At 43.5% G+C, this 24,236-nt stretch overlaps 1 protein-coding gene across 1 annotated transcript in view; it reads right to left on the bottom strand.

Annotated features, from left to right (window-relative positions):
* USH2A (usherin) overlaps positions 1-24,236 on the bottom strand; it is a 571,481-nt gene that overhangs the window by 514,348 nt on the left and 32,897 nt on the right. Inside the window, exons 3-6 of the mRNA XM_027827110.3 lie at positions 16,190-16,325; positions 14,858-14,921; positions 11,370-11,664; positions 9,661-9,845 (exon numbers count right to left, since the gene is read on the bottom strand). Of these exons, the coding sequence (XP_027682911.2) occupies positions 9,661-9,845; positions 11,370-11,664; positions 14,858-14,921; positions 16,190-16,325 (680 nt within the window). The remainder of the gene's footprint in view (positions 1-9,660; positions 9,846-11,369; positions 11,665-14,857; positions 14,922-16,189; positions 16,326-24,236) is intronic.

The raw sequence follows: 24,236 nt of genomic DNA, 5'->3' as shown, positions 1-24,236 counted from the left end.
TCGCGGCCAGTACAGCTACTGGAAAAGTCTGTTAACTTGTCCAGGGATGGAGTGGAAATCCTCCAGGGACATCTCAATGAAGCTCTCCTGAATGTACTCCCAAAGCCTTTGCAAAAGGTTTCTGGGGAGGGCAGCCTTATTCTGTCCTCCATGGTACGACACTTTACCATGGCAGGCCAGCAGCACGTAGTCTGGAATCATTGCATAACAAAGCATGGCAGCATATGGTCCCGGTGTTTGCTGCCATTCAAGCAACAAGTTCTTTACCTTTCTGTGATATCCTCAGGAGAGTGATATCATTCATGGTCACCTGGTTGAAATAGGGGAATTTTATTAAAGGGACATTCAGAGGTGGCCGTTCCTACTGGGCTGTTTGCCTGTGGCTGAACAGAAATCATCCCCGCTGTTAGCCATGCGGTGGGGGGAGGGGTGAAACAATCATCCCAGAGAACTGGGCGGGCGGGGGCTTAGTTGGGTTTGTGCTGCACGTTAACCCGAAAACTGCAGCCCCTCCTTTTAAATGGCCAACCCATTTTAAAGGGTCAACCCAACGGGTGCTATGTATATGAAATGAGAGCGCTGCTGTTTGAAACCATTCCCACATGTTAGGAAGATTAAAAAAGCCAAAAGACTGTGGCTTACCACATCCACCTGCAAGCCGAATTCTGTTGCCTGCCTGCCCTGCATGTGTGATCTCTCACACCATACCAGTAGGCCCTCGATATAAGAGGCAAAATGCAACCTTGTAAAGAAAGCACACGTGCTATGTAATGTTAACGGCTTGGTTCACCGTGAAAGAGTCTACCCATTGTTCTCTAAAATGTCTCTTTTTAAAGACTAATTTCCCTTTTTCCCTCCCGCAGCTGCAAATGTTTCATCGCTCCCCGTATCATCTCCATCCCAGAGGCTATCAAAGACTAGAAGGCAAAAAAAAACGCACTCACGATGAAATGTTCTCTGAACTCATGCAGACCTCCCAAGCTGAAAGAGCCCAGCACAATGCGTGGAGGGAGACAATGTCAGAGTCCAGGAAAGCCCAAAATGAACGCGAGGGCAGGAGGGATGAGCGAGAGGACAGGAGGGACGAGCGAGAGGAGAGGTGGCGTCAGCATGATAAGAGGCCGGCAGGATGGCAGGATGCAATGCCGAGGCTACTCGAGGATCAAACTGATATGCTCCGGCGTATGGTTGAGGTGCAGGAAAGGCAGAAGGAGCACAGACTGCCGCTGCAGCCCCTGTGTAACCAACCACCCTCCTCCTCAAGTTCCATAGTCTCCTCACCCAGATACCCAAGAACACAGCGGGGGGGCCTCCGGGCATCCAGTTACTCCACCTCAGAGGACTGCCCAAGCAACAGAAAGCTGGCATTCAATAAGTTTTGAAGTGCAGTGTGGCCTTGTCCTTCCATCCTCCCCTCCTCCAGCACCCCACCCGGGGCTTCCCTCCTCCCCCACCCCTCCCAGGCTACCTTAGCAGTTATCCCCCAATTTGTGTGATGAATTAATAAAGAATGCATAAATTTGAAAAAACAATGACTTTATTGCCTCTGCAAGCGGTGATCGAAGTGGGGAGGGCAGTTGGCTTACAGGAAAGTAGAGTGAACCAAGGGGGCAGGTTTTCATCAAGGAGAAATAAACAGAACTTTCACACCATAGCCTGGCCAGTCATGAAACGGGTTTTCAAAGCTTCTCTGATGCACAGCGTGCCCTGCTGTGCTCTTCTAACCACCCTGGTGTCTGGCTGCGCGTAATCACCGGCCAGGCGATTTGCCTCAACCTCCCACCCCACCATAAACGTCTCCCCCTTACTCTCACAGATATTGTGAAGCACACAGCAAGCAGTAATAACGATGGGAATACTGGTTTTGCTGAGGTCAAACTGAGGCAGTAAACTGGGCCAGTGTGCTTTTAAAGTCCAAATGCACATTCTACCACCATTCTGCACTTGCTCAGCCTATAGCTGAACAGCTCCTGACTACTGTCCAGGTTGCCTGTGTACGGCTTCATGAGCCATGGCATTAAGGGGCAGACTGGGTCCCCACAGATAACTATAGGCATTTCAACATCCCCAACGGTTATTTTCTGGTCTGGAAAGTAAGTCCCTTGCTGCAGCCGTTTCCACAGACCAGAGTTCCTAAAGATGTGAGCATCATGTACCTTTCCTGGTCATCCCATGTTGGTGAAATGTTCCTTGTGATCCATCAGTGCTTGCAGCACCATTGAAAAGTACCCCTTGCGGTTTATGTACTCGCTGCCTTGGTGGTCCAGTCCCAAGATAGGGATATGCATTCCTTCTATCTCCCCACCACAGTTAGGGAATCCCACTGCAGCAAAGCCATCCACTATGACCTGCACATTTCCCAGAGTTAATGCCCTTGATAGCAGCAGGTCAGTGATCGCGTTGGCTACTTGGATCACAGCAGCCCCCACAGTAGATTTGCCCACTCCAAATTGATTCCCGACTGACCGGTAGCTGTCTGGCGTTGCAAGCTTCCAGAGGGTTATCACCACTCGCCTGTGAACTGTGAGGGCTGCTCTCATCGTGGTATTCTTGTGCTTCAGGGCAGGGGGAAGCAAGTCACAAAGTTCCATGGAAGTGCCCTTACGCATGCGAAAGTTTCACAGCCATTGGGAATCGTTCCAGACCTGCAACACTATGCGATCCCACCAGTCTGTGCTTGTTTCCTTGGCCCAGAATCGGCGTTCCACAGCACATCCTGCCCCACTGCCACCAGGATGGCCAAATTGCCGGGGTCCGTACTTTGAGAGAAGTCTGTGTCCATGTCCTCATCACTCTCCTCACTGCGCTGCCATCGCCTACTCGCCTGCTTTTGCAGGTTCCAGTTCTGGTTCTGCATATCCTGCTGGATAATACACATGGTGTTTAGAACGGTCACAACTGCCACAGTGATCTGAGCAGGCTCCATGCTTGCCGTGGTATGGCATGAGCAGGAGAGCAAAGTGGCAGCAGAAGCAGCGGGTGGATGACGATGCTCACAGCAATATGGTGCCACACATAAAAAGGCGCAAAACGATTGTCAGCCGTTGCTTTCACGGAGGGAGGAGCAAGGGGTAGACTGGCAGCAGATGGTGCAGTATGACGGCTAGCCATCGTTGTCATCTCCTGGGTGCTTGCCAGCAGACAGTGCAGTAAGACTGCTAGCTGTCATCGTCTCCTGGGTGCTCGCAGTGCTGCTGGCTGGGAGAGCAGCCTGAGGCAGAATGGCCCCCTCAAGGACTGAACTCACAACCCTGAGTTTAGCAGATCAATGCTCAAACCACTGAGCTATTCCTCTGCCCATATTCCAGGCAGGACTGAAACTCCACTAGAAAAAACTTAAAGAAGAGAATGACCTGAGTCACTCCTATTTATGTCCAGGTGTCCCTGACAGACCTCACTGAGGTCTGCCAGGAGCAGCCATGTCTGCCCAGGCGCCCCGACCGACCTCACTGAGGCCAGCCAAGAGTACCCAGGAGAAGATGAGGACAGTTACCAGTCGTAACGCACCATCTGCTGCCACAAGGCAATCAGCTGCTGCTGTGTAGCAATGCAGTCCCGCATCTGCCAGCACCCAGTAGATGTACGGTGACGGTGAGCTGAGCGGGCTCCATGCTTGCCATGGTATGGTGTCTGCACGGGTAACCCGGGAAAAAAGGCGTGAAATGATTGTCTGCCGTTGCTTTCATGGAGGGAGGGAGGGCCTGATGACGTGTACCCAGAACCACCCACAACAATATTTTTTGCCCCATCAGGCATTGGGATCTCAACCCAGAATTCCAATGGGCAGCGGAGACTGCGGGAACTGTGGTATAGCTACCCACAGTGCAATGCTCCGGAAGTCGATGCTAGCCTCGGTACTGTGGACACACTCCACCGACTTTATGGTCTTAAGTGGAGACACACAGAATAGACTGTATAAAATCACTTTCTAAAAAATCGACTTCTATACATTCAACCTAATTTCGTAGTGTAGACATACCCTGAGAGCCCAGAGAAAGATGATCACATTTTAAAAGCCTCAGCAAGATGGCAAATGTGAAACAGCAAAAGCCTACAGCACCTGGTACTGTATTCCCAGATTATTTTCCAGCCAAGTACTAAACAGGCCTAACACTGACTCGCCTCTGAAATCAGGCAAGAGCTTGTGCATTATGACAGATATGGCTATAAGCAGAATTGGTTTACTTTTTAATTTGCACAAGGCAGTCAGTGAAACAGGGGACTGGCAATACATTTCTGAGACGGCATTTGTGTTCTTGCCTTTAAAGGCTAAAAGCATTAGAAAATGAATTTGTACCCTATTTCTCGAATGGTTTCTCACATCCACTATAATTCTAAAGAGCTGACTTTGGGTATGTCTACACTACAAAATTAGGTCGAATTTATAGAAGTCGGTTTTTTAGAAATCGGTTTTATATATTCGAGTGTGTGTGTCCCACACAAAATGCTCTAAGTGCATTAAGTGCATTAACTCGGCGGAGTGCTTCCACAGTACCGAGGCTAGAGTCAACTTCCGGAGCGTTGCACTGTGGGTAGCTATCCCACAGTTCCCGCAGTCTCCGCTGCCCATTGGAATTCTGGGTTGAGATCCCAATGCCTGATGGGGCTAAAACATTGTCGCGGGTGGTTCTGGGTACATATCGTCAGGCCCCGTTCCCTCCCTCCCTCCGTGAAAGCAAGGGCAGACAATCGTTTCGTGCCTTTTTTCCTGAGCTACCTGTGCAGACGCCATACCACGGCAAGCATGGAGCCCGCTCAGCTCACTGTCACCGTATGTCTCCTGGATGCTGGCAGACGCGGTACTGCATTGCTACACATTAGCAGCAACCCATTGCCTTCTGGCAGCAGACGGTACAATACGACTGGTAGCCATCATCGTCATGTCCGAGGTGCTCCTGGCCATGTCGGCCAGGAGCGCCTGGGCAGACATGGGCGCAGGGACTAAATTTGGAGTGACTTGACCAGGTCATTCTCTTTAGTCCTGCAGTCAGTCCTATTGAACCATCTTATGGTGAGCAGGCAGGCGATACGGATTGCTAGCAGTCGTACTGTACCATCTTCTGCCAGGCAGGCAAGAGATGAGGATGGCTAGCAGTCCTACTGCACCGTCTTCTGCCGAGCAGCCATGAGATGTGGATGGCTTGCAGTCCTTCTGCACTGTCTGCTGCCAGACAAAGATGTAAAAGATAGATGGTGTGGATCAAAACAAGAAATAGACCAGATTTGTTTTGTACTCATTTGCTTCCCCCCCCCCCCGTCTAGGGGACTTATTCCTCTAGGTCACACTGCAGTCACTCACAGAGAAGGTACAGTGAGGTAAATCTAGCCATGTATCAATCAGAGGCCAGACTAACCTCCTTGTTCCAATAAGAACAATAACTTAGGTGCACCATTTCTTCTTGGAACCCTCCGTGAAGTCCTGCCTGAAACACTCCTTGATGTAAAGCCACCCCCTTTGTTGATTTTTGCTCCCTGAAGCCAACCCTGTAAGCCGTGTCGTCAGTCGCCCCTCCCTCCGTCAGAGCAACGGCAGACAATCGTTCCGCGCCTTTTTTCTGTGCGGATGCCATACCAAGGCAAGCATGGAGGCCGCTCAGCTCACTTTGGCAATTAGGAACACATTAAACACCACACGCATTATCCAGCAGTATATTCAGCACCAGAACCTGGCAGAGCGATACCGGGCGAGGAGGCGATGTCAGTGCGGTCATGTGAGTGATCAGGACATGGACACAGATTTCTCTGAAAGCATGGGCCCTGCCAATGCATGCATCATGGTGCTAATGGGGCAGGTTCATGCTGTGGAACGCTGATTCTGGGCCAAGGAAACAAGCACAGACTGGTGGGACCGCATAGTGTTGCAGGTCTGGGACGATTCCCAGTGGCTGCGAAACTTTCGCATGCGTAAGGGCACTTTCATGGAACTTTGTGATTTGCTTTCCCCTGCCCTGAAGCGCATGAATACCAAGATGAGAGCAGCCCTCACAGTTGAGAAGCGAGTGGCAATAGCCCTGTGGACGCTTGCAATGCCAGACAGCTACCGGTCAGTTGGGAATCAATTTGGAGTGGGCAAATCTACTGTTGGGGCTGCTGTGATGCAAGTAGCCCAGGCAATCAAAGATCTGCTGATATCAAGGGTAGTGACCCTGGGAAATGTGCAGGTCATAGTGGATGGCTTTGCTGCAATGGGATTCCCTAACTGTGGTGGGGCCATAGACGGAACCCATATCCCTATCTTGGCACCGGAGCACCAAGCCGCCGAGTACATAAACCGCAAGGGGTACTTTTCAATAGTGCTGCAAGCTCTGGTAGATCACAAGGGACATTTCATCAACATCAACGTGGGATGGCCGGGAAAGGTACATGACGCTCGCATCTTCAGGAACTCTGGTCTGTTTCAAAAGCTGCAGGAAGGGACTTTATTCCCAGACCAGAAAATAACTGTTGGGGATGTTGAAATGCCTATAGTTATCCTTGGGGACCCAACCTACCCCTTAATGCCATGGCTCAGGAAGCCGTACACAGGCAGCCTGGACAGTAGTCAGGAGCTGTTCAACTACAGGCTGAGCAAGTGCAGAATGGTGGTAGAATGTGCATTTGGATGTTTAAAGGCACGTTGGCGCAGTTTACTGACTCGCTTAGACCTCAGCGAAACCAATATTCCCACTGTTATTACTGTTTGCTGTGCACTCCACAATATCTGTGAGAGTAAGGGGGAGACGTTTATGGTGGGGTGGGAGGTTGAGGCAAATCGCCTGGCTGCTGGTTACACGCAGCCAGACACCAGGGCGGTTAGAAGAGCACAGGAGGGCGCGGTACGCATCAGAGAAGCTTTGAAAACCCGTTTCATGACTGGCCAGGCTACGGTGTGAAAGTTCTCTTTGTTTCTCCTTGATGAAACCCCCCGCCCCTTGGTTCATTCCACTTCCCTGTAAGCTAACCACCCTCCCCTCCTCCCTTCGATCACCGCTTGCAGAGGCAATAAAGTCATTGTTGCTTCACATTCATGCATTCTTTATTCATTCATCACACAAATAGGGGGATGACTATCAAGGTAGCCCAGGAGGGGTGGTGGAGGAGGGAAGGAAAATGCCATACAGCACTTTAAAAGTTTACAACTTTAAAATTTATTGAATGCCAGCCTTCCGTTTTTTGGGCAATCCTCTGTGGTGGAGTGGCTGGCTGGCCGGAGACCCCCCCACCGCGTTCTTGGACGTCTGGGTGTGGAGGCTATGGAACTTGGGGAGGAGGGCGGTTGGTTACACAGGGGCTGTAGTGGCAGTCTGTGCTCCAGCTGCCTTTGCTGCAGCTCAACCATACACTGGAGCATACTGGTTTGATCCTCCAGCAGCCTCAGCATTGAATCCTGCCTCCTCTCATCACGCTGCTGCCACATTTGAGCTTCAGCCCTGTCTTCAGCCTGCCACTTACTCTCTTCAGCCCGCCACTTACTCTCTTCAGTCTGCCACTTACTCCTCCCGTTCATTCTGTGCTTTCCTGCACTCTGACATTATTTGCCTCCACACATTCGTCTGTGCTCTGTCAGTGTGGGAGGACAGCATGAGCTCAGAGAACATTTCATCACGAGTGCGTTTTTTTTTCTTTCTAATCTTCACTAGCCTCTGGGAAGGAGAAGATCCTGTGATCATTGAAACACATGCAGCTGGTAGAGAAAAAAAAGGGACAGCGGTATTTAAAAAGACACATTTTATAAAACAGTGGCTACACTCTTTCAGGGTAAACGTTGCTGTTAACATCACATACATAGCACATGTGCTTTCGTTACAAGGTCGCATTTTGCCTCCCCCCACCGTGTGGCTACCCCCTCAACCCTCCCCCTCCCCGTGGCTAACAGCGGGGAACATTTCTGTTCAGCCATAGGCAAACAGCCCAGCAGGAACGGGCTCCTCTGAGTGTCCCCTGAAGAAAAGCACCCTATTTCAACCAGGTGACCATGAATGATATCTCACTCTCCTGAGGATAACACAGAGAGATAAAGAACGGATGTTGTTTGAACGCCAGCAAACATACACTGCAATGCTTTGTTGTACAATGATTCCTGAGTACGTGTTACTGGCCTGGAGTGGTAAAGTGTCCTACCATGGAGGACGCAATAAGGCTGCCCTCCCCAGAAACCTTTTGCAAAGGCTTTGGGAGTACATCCAGGAGAGCCGCGAATGCCAGGGCAAATTAATCCTTTCACATGCTTGCTTTTAAACCATGTATAGTATTTTAAAAGGTACACTCACTGGAGGTCCCTTCTCCGTCTGCCGGGTCCAGGAGGCAGCCTTGGGTGGGTTCGGGGGGTACTGGCTCCAGGTCCAGGGTGAGAAACAGTTCCTGACTGTCGGGAAAACAGGTTTCTCCGCTTGCTTGCTGTGAGCTATCTACAACCTCCTCCTCATCATCATCATTTTCTTCGTCCCCAAAATCTGCTTCCGTGTTGCCTCCATCTCCATTGAAGGAGTCAAACAACACGGCTGGGGTAGCGGTGGCTGAACCCCCTAAATTGGCATGCAGCTCATCATAGAAGCGGCATGTTTGGGGCTCTGACCCGGAGCGGCCGTTCGCCCCTCTGGTTTTCTGGTAGGCTTGCCTCAGCTCCTTAAGTTTCACGCGACACTGCTTCAGATCCCTGTTATGGCCTCTGTCCTTCATGCCCTGGGAGATTTTGACAAAGGTTTTGGCATTTCGAAAACTGGAACGGAGTTCTGATAGCACGGATTCCTCTCCCCATACAGCGATCAGATCCCATACCTCCCGTTCAGTCCATGCTGGAGCTCTTTTGCAATTCTGGGACTCCATCATGGTCACCTCTGCTGATGAGCTCTGCATGGTCACCTGCAGCTTGCCACGTTGGCCAGACAGGAAATGAGATTCAAAAGTTCGCTGTTCTTTTCCTGTCTACCTGGCCAGTGCATCTGAGTTGAGAGTGCTTTCCAGAGCGGTCACAATGGAGCACTCTGGGATAGCTCCCGGAGGCCAATACCGTCGAATTGTGTCCACGGTACCCCAAATTCGACCCGGCAAGGCCGATTTAAGTGCTAATCCACTTGTCAGGGGTGGAGTAAGGAAATCGCCTTTAAGAGCCCTTTAAGTCGAAATAAAGGGCTTCATCGTGTGGACGGGTGCAGGTTTACATCGATTTAACGTTGCTAAATTCGACCTAAAGTCCTAGTGTAGACCAGGGCTTTGTCTCATCACTTTTGCCCTCGCTGATTTTTGTCCATCACTACAAAAGCATCTAATTTCCAACACAAGATCTGACACTCAGAAGTCATCTGTGATATTTTTTTAGATTAACTGGATGCTCAAAATCAGTTAAACTAGCACCCTTCTCTATCCCTCTTATCAGTGCGTCTCAATTTCTTACTAAGTCCCATAAAATATGAATTACCAAATTTCAATATTCTAACTCATTTAGAACACGGAAATCAATTGTGTCAGGTGCTTGACTGTTTGAAATCTGATAAAAATGACAGGTGATCTTTTGGTGATCTCCAATGGAAAGGTTAAATTTGGGATCTTTTATGTACTCGGCAGCCCATAATAAATGAGCATATCAAATTTCAAGATTCTATCTCAATGGGAACATGGAAATGAACTGTGTCAGACACCAGTTAAAAGCATCTGTATGGTATAGATAATATCTATTCATACCTAGGAAGCTGGAGACAGTTGACAGAGTCTGGATTTTCTAGAGAGCCATTGTTATCCATTCCAAAAATACTGCAATATCTAGCAAAATACTGCCAATCTTCCCAGTTTAAATCATTTTTCTTTTTCCTTTGAATTCTCATTGCTTCCGGCTGTGGACTATAGAACTGAAGGATAATATAGAACACCTACAAATGAACAACAAAATACAGAACAGAAATTAGAATAGCTTGAGCTACATGCCAACATGAATACAAATATTAAACAAATTTCTGTATCCACATGTAGTAATATAAAAAACATATTTCACAGCATTCACCATATTTGTGCATTTTGAATAAACAACAAATAGATGTCGCACACGAGAAATATCTAAGATATTTCTCCCCTTTTCCCAGACAGGTTTAAGAGTTAAAGTAAACTTCCTTGTTAAACCTGCTCTTTATACTGCTCCTTGGTAAGCGGTGGAATCATTCCATGACAATTGTTCTTCATTACTTTTTGAGATCTATTTGAAATTACTACCTCATTGTATGGCAAGTCCGTGCTCTGTGATATTACCAACATTTTGGCCACAAGAAAAAGGGATACTTATGTATTGCCAAACAGGTGGTGGATAGTTTTCTGGTTTTAAGACCACGCAATTTACCATTTCTCCCTGCCTTTGGCCTGGAACTACTTCAAATATCTGTGACATAGAAGGGATTTTCCTCCACCACACTGTTGTATGGGCATTTGTGATAAGCACTCCCACATGTATACTCTGAATCAATTCAGTCTTAATATTTCACAGATATTTAAATTGGCTTTTAAATAGAGAACAGGTTCTTACAAACTATGCCAAAATCTATCCTCATATTCTTCTCTTCTCCTACCCCAAACATGCATACTCAATTGACAATAAACAAAAAAGCTAACGAGAATAAGTTTTATAAACATTAGACCTTGGGCTTGATTCACCTCTGTACATACAAGGGGCACAAACTGATGCGCTTGCTCTCATGGAGGCAGTTTCAGCAGGGAGTCTATTCATCTCTAGGGCAGGCCACAGTAGGCTACTGCCCTTCAGCACTGGAGGGAAGCACCAAACTCCATGCAGGACTCCACAGAACCCAGGCTGGTGGAAATGCTAGCTGGCCTGTTTTTGTCCCCTCCAACAGCAGTCCGTCCCCTTTGTGGGCTTCACTAGCCAACTTCAAGTCCCTGATGAAGCAGAGATTTCACATGGTTTTGTACTGTTGCACACCTTTGTGCAGACTATTTTACTGCACCTGTCGTCCAGTGCCCGAAGGCATGAAATGAGTCTCTTGTGTTTTAATAGAAATTACGGTTAAAAATTTCAGCAGTGAAGCAACTTAAAAATGCATGTTTTGTTTATGAACGCAGGAGTTGTCATGCTGGAGCTGAACATTAGTTCATCTACTCCATTACGCTGTCTCTGACACTAGCCAAGATCTGACGCATCAGAGAAAAGCCAGAAACCAGAAACATAATGCACCTGCTCACTTTTTGCAACATTATGGGGAAGAGGAAATTTCTTCCAGGCCACCAAAGTGATAGCTCAAAGTAAGAGGTTTGAACTTGCTTAAAACTGAAATCTGGTGTACTTTAAGCCTCCTCCTAGTTTTCATTTAATAAACATCAGGGAGCATCAACTACATTCCATTCTCATGCCCCAATGACAGAAAAGAAAAAAATAGCCTTCTCATTACCTGATACTGTCCATTTTGTAAATCTATTGTGATAGTAACTCCACGGTCCAGATGCGCAGTGTTAATGAACAGAGATGAAATCCAGGAGGTCCCAATATCATTATCGTTGATATAGCACAGGGAATGGGCTTCTGGGTTCAGCCTCAGCACTCTGTCATTAGTTGTGTCATCTGCACCATTAGGGATGCAATACCTCTGCACCAAAGGGTGTACCCGGGGGTGACTGCCTGGGCAGCGGCATTCTGACTGGGTGTGCAGGTGAGGAAATTCCCCAGAGAATACCTCCGAAATGTCTCTGTCACAGCATAAAATCGTAAATAGGTACATGGGTAAAGGAACAGATGAGTGAAATTATTGCATTTATGATTATAGATTAAATTTCAGCCCCAGCCTTAACCACCACCACCATACACAGCCACACTAAATGTGATTAGAACACCACCATTAATAGTTCTCTTTTATTATATCATGCCTGACTCTGATCACTAACCTGAATACTTTCCTGAAAACACATTATAGCATTGATATTGTGTCTGTAGTAGCTGTATCAATAAATCCACTTGAGTGTTAGTACCTGAATTTTCTGAAAAACATCCAATTATGCAGAAAAATTTGCACCCTCAAATAACTGAGCGCAGAAAAAAGTGTTGATTGAGAATTTTGGCCTTGATATCTGAAGTGTCCACTAACTATGTATGCCTCTCTTTGTGGTTACCCAACTAGACACTGATTTCAAAGGATACTGACCACATACAGTTCCCATTGACTTCTTTGGCAGATGAAATCAGGCCCTAGCTCTCAGGTAGGTTACCCAAAAGTTGAGGCACCCAAAATTGGATAATTTTGAATATCTGAGTATTTAATCACCTGATATGCCAGCTATCATAGAATCAAAGAAGATTAGGGTTGGAAGAGACCACAGGAGATCATCTAGTCCAACCCCCTGCTCAAAGCAGGACCAACCCCAACTAAATCATCCCAGCCAGGCCTTTGTTAAGCTGGGCCTTAAAAACCTCTAAGGATGGAGATTCCGCCACCTCCCTAGGTAACCCATTCCAGTGCTTCACCACCTTCCTAGTGAAATAGTTTTTCTTAATATTCAACCTTGACCTCCCACGCTGTAACTTGAGACCATTGCTTCTTGTTCTGTCATCTGCCACCACTGAGAACAGCCTAGATCCATCCTCTTTGGAACCCCACTTCAACTAGTTGAAGGCTGCTATCAAATCCCCCCTCACTCTTCTCTTCTGAGGACTAAATAAGCCCAATTCCCTCAGCGTCTACTCATAAGTCATGTGCCCCAGCCCCCTAATCAGTTTCGTTGCCTTCCATTGGACCTTCTCCAATTTGTCCACATCCTTTCTGTAGTGAGGGGCCCCAAACTGGACGCAATACTCCAGATGCGGCCTCACCAGTGCCGAACAGAGGGGAATAATCACTTCCCTCGATCTGCTGGCAATGCTCCTATTAATGCAGCCCAATATGCCGTTAGCCTTCTTGGCAACAAGGGCACACTGTTGACTCATATCCAGCTTCTCTTCCACAGGACTCCCCAGGTCCTTTTCTGCAGGACTGCCACTTAGCCAGTTGGTCCTCAGCCTGTAGCAGTGCATGGGATTCTTCCATCCTAAGTGCAGGACTCTGCACTTGTCCTTGTTGAACCTCATGGGATTTCTTTTGGCCCAATCCTCCAATTTGTCTAGGTCACTCTGGACCCTACCCCTACCCTCCTGTGTATCTACCCCAGCTTAGTGCCATCTGCGAACTTGCTAAGGGTGCAATACATCCCATCATCCAGATCATTAATGAAGATGTTGAACAAAACCAGCACGAGGACTGATCCCTGGGGCACTCTGCTTGATACCAGCTGCCAACTAGACATTGAGCCGTTGATCACTATTCCTTGAGCCCGATGATCTAGCAAGCTTTCTAACCACCTTATAGTCCATTCATCCAATCCATATACTTTAACTTGCTGGCAAGACTACTGTGGGAGACCGTATCAAAAGCTTTGCTAAAGTCAAGGTATATCACGTCCACCACAATCTATCATCTGCACCTGCAGTTAATTCTGGGCATGGTATTTTGGGCTCATTTGTTTGTGGCCACTATACCCACAAAATTGAATGCTGGTTTAAGGATCTTTTAAAATCAGATAAACAGTTTAGAATATGACGTATTTGGCTGAATTACTCTCATTTTTATTTCATGGGAAACAGCAAGGATTTCCTTGAGAGAATATATAGCCAATGTGATTGTGACAGTGTAGGAATATGTCTGTATTGAATTATGAACTCATTTTCTATTATGCCTTGCACCCATGTCTATACTTGCCTAAGGGCAGCATATTGTAATGTATTTCCAGCTGGCTGACCTTCCAAATAAGATGACTGATACCTCATTGCAGGATAATCACTGAAAAATCATCCAGATTGCAATCTGGGGCCATCGACTTTGACTGTGCCCCAACTGTTGGCTCACCCACATGGAGTAATGGACTTTCTACTGAGCGGCCTGCATGGAGGTGGAGCATACAAGATTGGAGGGTGGTTGAGAATTTCCCAGTAAAACACGTGACAGAGACAGAGGTCTCCTTCGGAGCTGAGTACTTCTCTGGACAAGGAGACAGACCATCCCCACATGCAAGGAGGACTTTCAGGAGAGTAAGAGCAGAAGGGTCTCTATCTAGCCTGGAATACTAACAAGCCTCAGACTCACAGAAGGGGCGAGATCAGACCAGGGGATTGTGCTCTAAGGATTTTTGTTTTCAAAGATCTGTAACACTTGAGGGCTTCAACAGCAAAATTTATGTAGTTAAGAAATTTTTTTGCTAAACCTGCATTCCTTATTACCTGCCACATTGTCCCCAAAGGAGTTCAATTAGAAGCCTTGAGTACCCACAGCCCCAGGTGGAGCTCTGGGGAGGGCATATCTGTCAGTGCTTAGAAAGTCTCAGACACTGAGTTCAAGGTCTAGAATGGTTGAGTGGTGCCACATGTCCCAGGAAAGCATCTCAGACCAGCTGTCCGAGCCTGGGAGTGTACAGTCCCAGAGATGAAAAAGGGATTAAACTCTACCCTGACCCTGCTGGCTTGGGAGCACGTGAGACACAGCAGTGGGGTCCACTCACCACAGACTGGGTACAGTGGGGTACTGAGCCAGGTTGCAACAATGACAACATATAAACAGGAAGGATATCACAGTATGACTATCTAGTATTAGAAGTCACTGTATATATTTTAAAAACATCTGAAAAGCACAACTGATATCTAACATTGCACCCATGACTGATCTCGCCTCAAAGCCTGTTTGATACGAACAGACCTGTTGAATCCATGCCCAGTAAACTATGACCACAAAAGGAGCCATCTTTTAAGGAGAATATAAAAAAAAGCCCTGTATTTTTGGGAACAAATTTACCATTAGGTATTCTTCTTCTCTCTCATCATACTCCTAGGTTTTACCAAGAACAACAGTTTTAATTTTACCTGTTTGTAAGTGCCACTTGGTACAATCGAAAATCTTGCATTCTTCCAACAAATTGCTCTAAACCTATGAAAATATATTATAAATAAATAATCTAATTCCATCAACCAGAAGGCAACTCTGCACTGCATGAGAGAACCTTTATTCAGCACACAGTGATCTCTCTTGCACAATTATCTCCCCTGAATGAAACCATCTTGGATGTGGACAAAACTATAGAGGGCAGTGACTTAATTTTTTGATAAAAAGAATGATTTATAACAACTTTATAGGAACATTTTGTACCTCTCTCTTTTCTGATTAGAGAGGTGGCACAGGGACCGGCTCATTAGACAGAAGTAATGAGCCAGACTATGTGCCACCTCTAATTAGAGAAGAGATACAGTAGGTACAACTGTACCTATCAATTTATAAAATAAAGATAAAAGGTATTTAAGATATTCCTTTCCTTTATACAGTCATTAGGTTGATAGTATTCAAAAGTTAGAATGACAACAGAAGACATTTCCAGACATTTAAGAGTTCTAAAAAGTAGGATGGAAAATTACTTTTTTTGTTTGCCCAATAACAAAATAACTCTGTTTGAGACAGACACAGATATATTTAGGAGTTAGTTCCAAATTACAATATGTTCTGGATCAGTGGTACGTTTTTTGTCCACAGAGCCAATTCATCATCATACAGAATTGAAGAGAGCCACAAACTAACAGTACCCGGATTTTGCACTGTTCATACAACGATGTAGAATTTGTCTTATTCTGAATGTAGACTGATGTAGAGCTCTATAAATCATGATGTAGTCTGAAAGGAGGAACTGGTAGCAGTAGTAAGTTGTTATCTATGTGAACCAGCCATTAGTGAAGCCTGAGGAACCCCACACTTTGCAAGTGGCTTTCATGAATATTTGATATAAAGCAGAGGAATATTAGTTATCAGGAAACTTGAGCTCTCTTCCTAGCTCAGGAAATTTGTCTAGTTGCTACAAACAGTCCAAATAAGTACACAGATTTGGCATATTTATTCTGAAATGCAGTGGGATATACTTGCCATGTTAGATACCTGGTTTCTGGAACATGCTGAAAAATCTACCTGGCTGTGATAATCTCCATGGCTTGTTATGCCATCACCCAGGCACCTCTGTCTGGGTGCCAAGTTTCGGAGGAATGCCATTTTTTGTTGCATGGAGCCATGTGCCTAGCTTTATGTACCCTTTCAATATGCATTACATCACTGAATATTAGCTTGCAGAGCTACTTACCAGGGTTTTAGACACACATCAAGCATATATTACTTTGAATGCTCAGCATACAGTGCTAAAATACTGCAGAACTTACCACTGAAACTTTGCCCAATTTGCAGTGCACCGTCAGCAGCAAGGTCTGCAATTCGTCCACCAAGTATTCTTGAATCAAAAGCAGTGTTGTCATCCTCCAAACCATCTACAAAGAAACTGATTTTGGTGTGGTGAACCTACACAGATACATATAAAGAGGCAAATAAAGGTTCATTACAAATAATCATTTTGAATTTTGTACTAATTGCATCTATTATTGATTAACCATTTTGAACTAAGTAAGGGAGTTTTTTACTTTCTTTATATCTTTTAAATCCCCTGGTCCATTTCCCATTCACTAACTAATCTTCCCACTAGTAATCTAGGTAACAAAAATGTCAGATACATAGACTAGAAAACTATCATTATGGTCAAACCAAACAAAAAGCTACAACGAATTAATATTAAGGGATCTGTCTGGCTTGAACCAACACACAACCAAGCAAATGCAGAGTCAAGGTTATCACGACATTCCCAGTTTTACTTTAATGCTTAGGTATTTCTTCATTTTAAGATCAGGGCTTCACACACCATAATCCTATTAGTATTTTTCTTTGATGGGGAGGACATTTCAACACATCTTTCTCAGAGTACTGAGGGTATCCTTCCTTCACTGCACAGAACAGTAATTAAAATAATAATTACTACTTTTCACATTACATCCAAGGATCTTAAAGCACTTTACAAACATTAACTAATTATGTGACACACTTGTGATATAGGTAGCATCCTCCTTTTAAAGATGCGTAAAGAGAGGCCCAGTGAATGTAAATGACTAGCCAATGGTCAAAACACAAAGTGGTATAGGTAGTACGTAGATTTCAAGAGTCCTTTGTGCTAACCATGAGAAAACCCTGAATTTAAAACTATGATTTTTTTTTATTTTTTACCATCTACAATTTAAAGTAAACAGAAGTTGTGTTAGGGTTGTATGGAAAAAATAGGTCTGACAAGAATACAAGAGCACAGAGATGCCTAATTGGGCATTCTTGGGGATCAAACCCAGACCCGAGCCAGAATCTGGTACACAGTTTAAAAGTTTACTTTATTGTAGGGCTGTCAATTAATTGCAGTTAACTCACGCAATTAACTCAAAAAATTAATCACGATTAAAAAAATTAACCGTGATTAATCGCAGTTTTAATTGCACTGTTAAACAAGAGAATACCAATTGAAATTTATTAAATATTTTGGATGTTTTTCTACATTTTCATATATATCTTGTATTCTGTGTTGTAACTCAAATCAAAGTGTTTATTTTGGTTACAAATATTTGCACTGTAAAAATGATAAACTGAAGAAATAGTGTTTTTCAATTCACCTCATACAAGTACTGTAGTGTAATCTCTTTGTCCTGAAAGTGCAACTTACAAATGTAGATTTTTGTTATATAACTGCACTCAAAAACAAAACAATGTCAAACTTCAGAGCCTACAAGTCCACTCAGACCTACTTCTTGTTCAGCCAATCACTAAGACAAATAACTTTGTTTACATTTGCAGGAGATAATGCTGTCCTCTTCTTATTTACAATGTCACTAGAAAGTGAGAACAGGCATTTGCATGGCACTTTTGTAGCCAGCACTGCAAGGTATTTACGTGCTAGATATGCTAAATATTCATATGCCCCTTCATGCTTCAGCCGCCATTCCAGAGGACATGCTTCCATACTGATGACGCTCATTAAAAAAATAATGCATTAATTAAATTTGTGACTCAACTCCTTGGGGGAGAATTGTACGTCCCCTGCTCTGTTTTACCCACATTCTGCCATACAGTTCATGTTATGGCAGTCTTGGATGATGACCCAGCACATGCTGTTGGTTTTAAGAACACTTTCACTGCAAAATTGACGAAATTCAAAGAAGGTACCAATGTGAGATTTGTAAAGATAGGTACAGCACTGGACCCAAGATTTAAGAATCTGAAGTGCCTTCCAAAATCTGAGAGGGAGGAGGTAGGGAGAATGCTTTTAGAAGTCTTAAAAGAGCAATACTCCAATGTGGAAACTACAGAACCCAAACCACCAAAAAAGAAAATCAACCTTCTGCTGGTGGCATCTGACTCAGATGATGAAAATGAACACGCATCGGTCCACACTGCTTTGAATGGTTTTTGAGCAGAACCCATCATCAGAATGGACGTATGTCCCCTGGAATGGCGGTTGAAGCATAAAGGGACACGAGAATCTTTAGCGCATCTGGCACGTGAATATCTTGCAATGCCGGCTCCAACAGTGCCATGAGAACCTCACTTTCAGGTGACATTGTAAACAAGAAGTGGGCAGTATTATCTCCTGCAAATGTAAACAAACTTGTTGGTCTGAGAGACTGGCTGAACAAGAAGTAGGACTGAGTGGACTTGCAAGCTCTAAAATTTTACATTGTTCGATTTTTGAATGCAGTTATTTTGTACATGAAAGTTCAACTTTCACAATAAAGAGATTGTACTACAGTACTTGTATTAGGTGAATTGAAAAACACTATTTCTTTTGTCTTTTTACAGTGCAAACACTTGTAATCAAAAATAAATATAAAGTGAGCACTGTACACTGTGTACTCTGGGTTGTAACTGAAAATGTATTTGAAAAAGTGGAAAACATCCAAAAATATTTAAATAAATGGTATTCTATTATTGTTTAACAGTGCGATTAATCGCACGATTAATTGCTATCAATTTTTTTAATTGCACGATTAATCACGATTAATTTTTTAATTGCTTGACAGCCCTACTTTATTAATAAATGAAGCATTGCAAACCGTTCCCTTTAATTTATAGAGCTGAGTGAATAATTTGGAACAAATACTTTACTAGATTAATTTAGCCTTCTTTTTCTGTTCACGGAATATCTATGAGCAGATCACAATTTCCTCAATTAACTAACTTTTTGCCTTTTACTCCAAAGACTAATCACAAACAGTTTGCTGATAGTATACAATACTCAACATTCAGAACTCAAGCTGTGTTGCTTAATTGCAACTGGTTGTGTGTCATAGAGGCTTGTAACCTTTTCTTTTCTGAGCCACACAAAATTTTGCCAAGTTTTCAGTCCTAGAAAATTGAGATTTCTGTCAGATTTAGAGGCTGAGTGCAGAGTTTAAATTTAAAGTCTCTCTCACCACTTTCATACAAATTAATTGTGTGTGCATGAATAAAGTTACACATAGGAATAAACGTTTGCATGACTGGAGCCCAATCCTTGTTGTAAAGTATATGGTTAGACACTGGTCTCACTTGCTAGAGTGTCTCTGTGCCTGGGATATAGCAAAGTGTTTGGGGAAAGTTAGCCCTCTTGATGTGTCAAATAGTATCCCATAAAATATATGATAACATAAAATATACCAAATGCACTGATTTACTGTCATTTTTCTGTCATTACCATAGTGATTTTACATTAAGTGTATGCATGTGACTATGGGGATTCACCAAGCATATGGTCAGTCCATTGTTTGGATCACTTCCTGGGCTATTTAAAAGTTGCTTACCACAAATAATCATGCATACAGGTTTGAAATGTGGGGCCAAATTTGGAGATGAGGTGGTGGCATCAGGCAGTCTGTTATGACTCCTTGATTCTCTGCCAGGCTCTGAGCACAAGTTAGGGCAGTCTGGAGGCTTCTCTAATTTGCACCATCTAATATGGACCACAAAGGACCATCCGCCAGCTTAGTATAGCAAAGCAAGCACAATACATTCAAACAGGCCTTTGACATTCTTCCAACCCCCGATATGCCCCTTTCATCAGTGGCTGCAAGGAGCGCTGGCTACACCTGCTCTGTACCCACTGGAGATTCCCCTACAATAGGGGATGTCCATGGAGACAGTCTTCACTCCAGGTAGTGATTTCTGCATGCATTCTTTTTCTTGCCAATTCATGTTAAATTTGAGTTAATATTCACAGAAATACTTAGTGGCAGTCTCCCAGTCCTAGTAATTCTGAGGACACTGAGCTTTTTTCTGTTAGGACTGTTCTGAATTAGAGTATAAGTTACATGAAATTAGAAAGAAATTATAATACACAGCTGGCTTCTTGGTGTTGATTTTATGGAATTCAAAAATTTCATGTGAAAAATAAGGACAGACAGACACGCGGGAAAGGAAACCAAATACCAGTTTCATTGTCTTATAGCCATATTTCCCTAACTTAAATAAATATATTAAATGCAACTCATTCAAAATGTTCAAACTCACCCTGATAGCTCACTGCATTAATAAATACAATGAATAAACTTTATTGAAAAACCTTCTTGTTTACTTATGTGAGTGATTTATTCACAAGAACATTCAAAGCAGGAATTATCAGATTTTAACTGTATTTAGTTTGTGTGAGGTTTATTTCAAATGACGGTTTGGAGAGGGTCAGATTTCAAAACATTATTTTGTTGTTGCCATATTATGGAATGTTATTTCCATTTTGAAGAAACAGGTAATCATGAACTTAAATGGATGCCTGGTGAATTGTCTCTACTGATAGAGGCTAAGAGAAGCTAGAGTGCTCTAGTCTGCCTTGATATCCACTCTAATCAAATCAAATAGGGCTGGAATAATTGCATCCTTAAGAACAAGGAGTGTGTGAGGACAAACAAAAAGCTTATGAGCCAACGTAATTTGGTGCAAAAGGAAGGCAAGACCCTGAAAAATTCATTTTGAAAATCAGAGAACGAGCATTCAGAATGCTATTCCACCAACAAAACATTTCAAATTCTGACCAAGATAAACAGCCACAGTTATCTATAAATCTGAGCTTGAGCGATTATCATCGGTGCTTCAGGCACTATGATTCTATTAGTATTTTAAGAAAGAAAATGTGAAATTAATAGAAAATTGATTTTATGGAGAAAATTTATTTCCCTTAAATTATACTTTAAAATAAATACATATGCTGAATTTTATTATTGTTATTTCCAGATGCAGTCAATATTTCCCAAATTTAGACAAGATTTATTGCCCTTCCACTGAAAAAAAATCGGAAGGTTATCATCATAATTACTAGGCATCGAGATTTGTTCAAAAAGTTCTCGCGTATGGGTTTCCCCACTCTAAGCACATCACTTTCAGTTTAAGTTAGCTTTCTGTGTGGACACATCCATGACCCAAATGCAGGAAGATCTTATTTAATACAAAGCCTTTAAACAGCCAATGCCCTGTATGTGAGAAAGTGCGCGAGTGTGTGCGCGTGCGTGTGTGGTGGTTGAATTCCAGGGGGGGGGGGGGGGCGTTGCATCACATTTTTTTACAGCCTTTTACTGTCATTTGCTGTTTGACTGTTATCATTATAAAAGATACAGGCTTTTCTGCTTTGTTATTTGTAGCATTATCTCATGTTTTACAACATCTTTGCACAACACGCAGGCACATGAAATATAACTAGTGAAAAGTTCTCAGTGGTATTAATGCATAAAAAAGAATGTGGTTCCATCTCTACTGTCTTTACCCAGCCAAAAGCTGATGAACAGCCAATTTTCCTTTATCACATTAGCACAGCCATGAGGGAAACACATTTGTTCTAGTCAGCTACACTAAAGATACTATTACCAATCTAACATATACATGTTTTATATCAGCAGTATTCTCAGAGTATGAGGGAGCCAACAATATATTAACACGAGCATGACAGTTTATTTAAGAAAAGAAAATTGTCTCTGTAGAGGGACAGAACTTAGAAATGTATGGCTAAAGCTCAGTGTCACTGGTCTAATAAAGGTAATAATTCTTAAGCTTTCTTTATAGCAGGTAACACTCCTGTGACAGCTCTGTCATATCATTCAAATAAAAATGTTGTCTTTTTACAAGTTTAAGTGCACCTTTATTTTGAGGCAGATATGAAGCGTGTTTTTGATTTTCTGTTTTCATGGTAATAACATCTGTACTTGGGGGTGAATAGGCCAGTTCTCAGCTCCATCAGCTCATTACAAATTTGCTATCTCAATTCTTATAGGACCCAATTCTGCCACATTTATTCTGTCCTGAGTAGTACCTTATTCTACAAGTATTGCTACAGGAAATCAGTGGGACTATTGGCAGAATTGGACCTTAAATGACTAAATATTTTATATAGTAAAAATAGATTAATGCAATCTCAAATCTCTCTCCAGCTTTCCCACTCCCCCTGCTGCAACCTCTTTATATTAAATAGGATTTAGAATAGTTGGGTTTAATATAGCACATTCCCAAAGTAGCCCTAAGCACTTTACAGTGCTGAACTGGATATCAGTAGTGCAGTTACTGTGTACAGCTAAGGCAGCAGTCATTATGCATTTGGCAGTAGCTCAATGTGATGATCCCCCTGCTGGTTATTAAAGGGGGTATGAATACTTGACAGAGGAAGAAATTGTAGGAGGGGAACCATGGGTGGTATAAAAATATCCCAGTGGCTCGCCAGTGTAGGAGGAAAGGAATGTCTCCAAGTTTGGTGTCAATGTAAACTAAGCTGAAGAAGAAAGGTTGGCACTGAACTGACTGTTTGATGTGATTATTTAAAGTGTTCTCCCCAGGAGCATTAAATCACATACAAAACCCTGAAAATAAACTATCTTTTTTTTTTTATTATTTTTATTATTTTTACTGTCAGATGCCCAGGAAAACAGGATTATCCCCCTATTCGCCTATCAATAAAGTTCTATGCAATCTTTAATTTCCCCCAAGAGAGCAGCAAGAGATGGAGTGATGAGTCACAGTGTGACCTCATGGTTTTACAGAGCATAGGACCAGAGACCTGTACTGCGAGAGTTCTAAACCCAGCTCTGACAACTGTCCCAATCTGTCAAATATTCACTAAAGCAGTTTACAGGTAGGTTGTGAGGAATAGTTAGTTACTGAGCTAGATTCACCTTGAAACCGTGCTGGCTTCTGCTAATGCAGAGCTTGATACAAAGACCAAAAAAAAAAGGGGGCAGTGGAAAATCCACTTAGCAGGAAGCTGTGGTGGTGCAAGGTGCCCAAAACCTCTCCTTTAGTGGAGGGCCTGTAATCAAACTGCACAGCCTCGGCAATGGGCTGTCCAGTGAGATGAGGGATAAGCACCTAGTGAGGTTTTCATAGAGCCCCAGCTACGATTAAAACTGACCTCTGCATCCAGAAACTCCAAGAAAACAAGAAGTATGGTCACCTGCCCTCCCCTGGGTAAATCCCCATGGGGGCAGAGAGTCAGGCTGGTTCAAAGAAGTGTGGTATGCGCTTCCCTGTGCATGAAGTTAATCTGGCTCAACATTAGTAAAATGAGGTAACATTAAAAAATGCATTATAAATGCTAAATATTATCTCATTTGAAGATCTGTTCCTACTGAAGACCCATCCACATAGTCCAAAAAACTGAATTTAACAACAGTTCTGAAACATAGGTTTGACCATGCAGTGCTGTAACACATTGTACTCTGACATACATGGACTATTATTGTGTTATAATATAACTATAATGTAATATAACTGCAACATGGGATAGGTCACAACCAAGATCAACAATTCTTTCCATTAAGTGGATGGGACCTAACAATATAACATATGCCTAATATCGCACTGGAATGTCAGCTTTAGGCATAATGGTAATAAAAGTACTTTGTACTTCCATAGCACTTTCACAGTTCAAAGTACTCAACAAAGGGAAGTAATTATGACCCTGTTCTACAGATGAGAAAACCAAGTCATAGAAAATTTAAGTAGTGCAGCCATGTTCACACAGTGAGCCCGTCAGAACCCATAAGACAACCCAGATATCTTGACTCCAACCTAGACCATGCTGCTGGCCTTCCATGCATAAACCCAAGTCCTTATGTACCGGGAATTGAATCCACAAACTGTTGTCCCAGAGGTAACAATGCTGACTGAACTTCAAAGATATTAGAGTACTATATACATACAATAAGTAGCATATAATATTTTTATGTATGCATGCAAAGCTTTCGGTCACTCAAACTGAACTACTTTTACAAGAGGCAGGGAACTGTATTTTTGGCCTCCTCTACGCAAGAAAATTGTATCCCTTTAACTAAATCTGTTTAGAAACTGGTTCAGTTAAATTAGCGTGTGTGTCTTGCGTGGCCACTCTTATTT

Source organism: Chelonia mydas, chromosome 3, assembly GCF_015237465.2.
Source record: "Chelonia mydas isolate rCheMyd1 chromosome 3, rCheMyd1.pri.v2, whole genome shotgun sequence".
NCBI lineage: Eukaryota > Metazoa > Chordata > Testudines > Cheloniidae > Chelonia > Chelonia mydas.
Note: the sequence above shows the minus strand (reverse complement) of the source record. Positions and strands in the feature narration are given on the sequence as shown.